The sequence below is a fragment of the Morone saxatilis genome, unplaced genomic scaffold, assembly GCF_004916995.1.
Source record: "Morone saxatilis isolate NCDOM2014 unplaced genomic scaffold, NCSU_SB_2.0 Contig5, whole genome shotgun sequence".
NCBI lineage: Eukaryota > Metazoa > Chordata > Actinopteri > Moronidae > Morone > Morone saxatilis.
In genome coordinates, this window is record NW_023340095.1 from 24682158 (window position 1) to 24687800 (window position 5643).

Here is a 5643-nt window from a genome sequence, read left to right on the forward strand (position 1 = left end):
ATGGATTATGGTGTATACACTAATATGTAGTGTATGCACTATATGACAACAGTTCTGAGAGTTTCTTTTGTTATGATTTGGTGCCATACAAATAAAACTGACTTGAATTTTAAAAAACATGTATTTGGAAAATACATTAGGATAGGAGATTAGGAAATAAAACATAATTTTTGGGGCTTTTTATGTCTTTATTTTTAATAGGAGACGTAGGGATAGGAAAAGGGGATGAGAAAGAGGGGAAATGACATGCATTTCCATGGCTGTCGTCCCCTAATCGGAAGGTTGTTTATTCGATCCCCAGCTCCTGCCGCCACATGTCAAAGTATCCTTGAGCAAGATACTGAACCCCAAATGGCTCCCGATGCTGTGCATCGGTGTGAGAATGTGTATAAATGAGTTAGTTTCCGTTCAATGGGCTTTGCCATCACTGTGTGAATCTGTGTGAAAGGGTGAATGTGGCATGTAGTGTAAAAGCACTTTGCGTGGTCGGAAGACTAGAAAGACCCCACCCCAGACATGAATATTTCTTTATATCCGCCCCTGCCTAAGGAGTGAAAGTACAAGTCAGCAGTCCTGTTGTGTGAGTTAAAATCCGTACCTTTTTACTTTGGCATGGATTGGGCCATTGATTTTCATTGCCATAGCCCCTTTGTGTTTTAACATATGTGAGTAATAAAATAGGCCGGTAAGTTCTCCACTTCTGCCAAACGGGCCTATTTTACGAACCACTGAGTGCAGCAAGCATGTGAAAACTTCTTTGTCTGTGTGTGTGTGTATGGACGTGAGTATATGTGTTGAGTGGGAGTATGTGTGTGTGTATGTGTTCAGGGTGGGGGTCCAGTGGACGCCAAACTTTCCATAATGTTTACTGACACAACACATTTTAATGGTTTCTGTTCAGCGCCAGGAATTGAGAAATCAAGTCACTTCAAAAGGGTGGCACACTACGGAAGTCTATTGTTTACACTCATGGCTTCTATTTAAATCTGAAACAGAGTAGCCCTATGGACACCACAGCTCAACTGTTTTGTTGTTGCAAAACTCTGCAAGTATTGTTTGTTATTTGCATAAAATAGTTCTCCAAAAAATCATTCTTTTAGGCACAAGTGAAGGATTCTTTTCATCAAGGCCACTTAAATATTACATTTTTACGGTTGGTGCTTTACACTATGGCAAAAACTAGCCACCTTAGCCAAGCATTTCTCCTCAAATCCCGGATTTTATTTCAAACTCTCAGTAACAAAAGCCGTGTGAGGTCTTAGCATACAGCACAAATGTGTGAACCATTCTCTGGCCATATGCTGGTGAACGCCCAAGTACAGACAATAAAGGAATTGTTTGGCTTCGGGTCCGAAATTAAAACTCTCTTGCACATGCCGCAGGGCTTCATGGGAGACCCATCACCACAATGATCAAAACGGCTAACACACATTACAGTGGAGTAATGAAATTCTCGTCATTATTCCCATCCCATGCAGTCTGTTTCTTGTTTATTCTGCAGGTCGCTCTGTGCTGTGGTCCAAACGTCTGCTGTGAGTTAGCAGCGCTGCAACAGCAGTGGGCGGTTTTTCTATACAACCTATCTCTGTAATGAGCTGGTGGGCCACTCTGACCGGGGTTGCAGCGAGGTAAAGGAACAGCGTGACTTCACTTTTTGGCCATAGCAGTGTTGAATTTTCCAGAGATTGCAAAGATTATCAAATTGCACATCACAATAATATGGCAGTCCGGGTGGCCCATTCATCAAGTTACAGTGCAAAGGTGGCTGCGACCAAATCCTGAATCAGCAACACCAGCCTGATGGGTAAGGTCAATACACATGAAACACTGTTACAAAAGTAGTTTTTTTTATTAAAACATACACAAACATAAATAAAAAGAAAAACACTGAATGGAAAAAAAAATCTATCAAATCAGATGAAGATCTTACAGGTATGCTACAATCTTGTAGAAGAAACAATATAGCCATATTGCTTTTGGCTAAGCAAGTGCACACAGAATTGTCAAAATCAAGATACATAAATATGGAATTTAAAATGAAGCCCCTGTGTTTTAATAACAAAAAGCATGTCTACTATTTCCTACTATTTATTAAGTGCTGCGTAATGAATGTCATACAGACATAAAATATAAATGATTTTTACAGCTGAGAGGTCACTTAAACAATGACCTGTCTCTGTACTTCTACAGCTAATAAATAAATATTTAGTGCATATTCCCATTTACCTCACTGAAGAGCCAAATGAAAAACAAAATTTAAGTTAAAGATGAACCAAACTCAATTTGGCTCCTTTAGTTAAAGAAGACAAGAGTCTATTCATGTCATTTATGGTCAGACAGTCCAGCTATCTGCATCGCTTGTTGATTGACATTAACATAACAAATGGATGTAATTTTCTCCTTAAAATGACATTGTTTCAAATGACATTGTCGCGTAATTGTCGCCCTCAAAGAAGCAAGGCCACTCATTAGATTTCATTAAGGCAGAAAACTGGATAGGCACACACCTTTTAAAAAAGTTTTTGTTGCTTAAAAAAACACAATATCAGAGTCTAAGTGAATTTTTCATGGCATTATGTTTCGATAGTGCCTTAGAGATTTTGAGGGTGATATTTAAATCACCGCCTAACTGCCTGTTTCAAACAATACTTACTGTGAGTATGCCTCATTGCTCGCCTTGTTCACACTTACAAAACCTTTCAGGAAAACATTTGTGCATTCACTGCAGGGGTCAGAGACAGACCGGGGAGTTTTGTTATTTTTATTCTGTGATAATCTGCAGAGTACAAGCAGATGCTCTATCAGCTACAATGTTCTTCTTTTTACATTCTTTTCCAACAATCAACATTGATAAATCCTTTCTCACTGTGTTTCTTGCCAACAAACTTACTTCCTTGGGATTTGTTTAATTAGTGCCTAAACACATGTCTATGTTGAAGATTAATGTTTTAATCTAAACTGAAATGTATTGAAAAAGTAAAAAAAAAATAAAAAATAAAAAATAAAAAATAAAAAATACAGTCCAGTGCTGTGTGTCTCTTTTTTGGGGGGAGGGCTAAGAGGCAAGGAGACTACCTACCATTAGTTTGTCGCATAAGGAACTCCAAGGTGAAGAACAACTTTAAAAAACACAAAAACAACAACGCATGTACAATAAAAACAAACTTTTTTGACAAATCAACATTATAAATCACTAACAGTGGTTCTTTGGCATATCAAATGTTCAGTAGCATGTCCGCTCCCCATGTGTTTAAATTTCAGTTACCCAACTTTATGGCCCCAAAATACGTCCCTTCTCCCTCGGGATCCAGCATCCAAGCATTGGACACATTGACAAACAAGGCATCTCCCTCGTCCAGCCGTACCCCTCGGCCCTGCTGGGCACAGTACATGTTATAGGTCGTGTTGTTCCAGCGCATGGTGCTCCCTGACTTCATCAGCACTACAGCCTTGCTGTTCTGTTTGATGCTCTCATGGTAGACGTACTGGATGAGCTGGGTGTTGCTAACATCCACTGGTGGAACCTGACTTCTGTCCTCTGGCTCGAACTTGTAGTAGCGGAAACAGGTCTTTGCGTAAACATAGTAGAAGCCTGACTCCATCACCAGCAGTTTCCCCTTCTGGTAGCCCATCCTGTGGCGGTATCCATGCATTTCTTCCCAGTCAATGGTGATGGCCTTCGCATCACCCTCTTCATGGCAAGCACAAAACAAAAAAGGTTTTGGTTAATCTATTCATCCATTTATTTTTTGGGTTTATCAAGAAACAAACTAAACAAAGAGGATTCTGTGTAAAGCAAACTAAAACGGGTTGCCACACTAAAACAAAATAATGCACAGACGCTAGGTAACATTTGTAGCACTGTTGAGAATCAAAACAATCCAAACAGGAAGTAGCTGTAGTATCATTTCCAGAAATTGCAGTTTTAGAGGGTCAAATTATGGGGTAATTATTACACTTAACTGCTAAACCTTTGTAAAAAAAAAAAAAATAGCTATGACTTTATTTTGCTTATAAGTACATACATGGAGAAATATGTGATTCAGAGTCAGTATTGATACAGTTTACAATGAGTGAAAAATATCAGATTAACCTTGCTGAAATTACTTCTAGCTGTATGTTTTGTGGTATTTGGTATTTGAGGTATGTTGTTATTTTTGTGAAATATAATCTTCCCTGCTTGCATCATCATTAACCATTTTATCACATCAAGTTACGCATGTCAACTATATTTCATATTACATCGTTTTTTGGCCTTCTACTGCCATAGTACCGGGCTTCAAAGTCAATTCAACTAAATTACTAAGCCTTGTAATTACTGCAATGGTGTCGGTCACCTCATGCACAGTGGCCCCATGAGTTTTCCCCATAAGCTTACATTGTGAAATAATAGTGAATTATTTGGTCATTTATGTTTTGTAATTTGATGTATGTTGTGTTATTTTTGTACAATATAATCTTCTCAGTTTACATTATTATTAAGCATTTTATTGTTTTGAGTCAGATATGTCGACTATATTACTACTTTGACTTCACTTTTCACACTTAATGGATCATATGTTAGCAAGCTAACGTTAGCTTGGTCAGTTGGTCTGTTGGTTCCAAGCCCACAGGAAGAGTACCAGGCTTTGAAGCCAATTTCATAAAGTGGCCAAAAAAGTGTAATTACAGCAATGGCGTCGATCATAAGATGCACAGTAGCCCCAAAAGACTTTTTCCTATAGCTGTGAAACAGTGGATACATATTTTGGAGTGTCACAAGACTTGTAAAATGACTTACTCACTAGCAGAATTGGATCCATTAAATAATTTTAGTCCCATTCAAGTTAGCAGTAAGCTAAACCAGAAGTTAGCAGCTCGACCATGCTCGGCCATTTGAAGTCTCTACTGCGCTTTCCCTATGGGTCCCACAATGTTGAAGTTTTGAACAATTTTATTCTCAGAAATCAATCTTTTTTTGTCTTCATGCACCACTAAGTGGCCTTCATTGCAATGAATGGAGCTTCGCCACCAAAGCTTTATCCAGTTTTTCCTTACATCCATGGTTGGTCCTGTTAGCTACACTTGGCAATTACTGGTTGAAAATATTTAGAATTAATCTCTGTTTAAGAACTAGTTTGTGTGGTGCAATCACTTTAATTCAGTGTTGCCTAAATCTCCACTTTGCCAACACTTTTATATAACACAAGTAAAAATTATAACAATATTAACACTGAACTTAGGAAGAGCTGGTGCAATCAGCTATAATAGCTGAATTCTAATAAAGCCAGATTGACAGGTATATGTTTCTAGTGCAATAATAATAATAATAATAATAATAATAATAATAATAATTAAACCTGCAAGCAGCAATGAACAGGCCCTTGCACTCAATGCACGTCAGGATGTGCTGCCGTCGGGTCACTAAGCTACGAAAATTTCACAGAAATCACAATCGCCACCTAAGGCTTACTTCCTGTTGCCAGTAGTTGACTCTATAACAGCAACTGAATATTGGCACTTCGATGTAATAAGGCCAGGGCTCTTAACAAACTTGTGAAGTTTGTGTCCAAATTTGGAATTTGTACTGCCTACTGTACCAGTAGGGTTAGGGTTTCTATCGTCATGTCAAAGCAGATTTTTGAAGGCACGCCACGGACACAC

The 5643-nt window shown here is 38.4% G+C and overlaps 1 protein-coding gene across 1 annotated transcript in view; it reads right to left on the reverse strand.

Annotated features, from left to right (window-relative positions):
* Positions 1–1837: 1837 nt before the first annotated feature.
* tnfsf11 (TNF superfamily member 11) overlaps positions 1838–5643 on the reverse strand; it is a 10873-nt gene continuing 7067 nt past the window's right edge. The window contains exon 4 of the mRNA XM_035676438.1: positions 1838–3691. Within this exon, the coding sequence (XP_035532331.1) occupies positions 3258–3691 (434 nt within the window). The 3' untranslated portion in view covers positions 1838–3257. The remainder of the gene's footprint in view (positions 3692–5643) is intronic.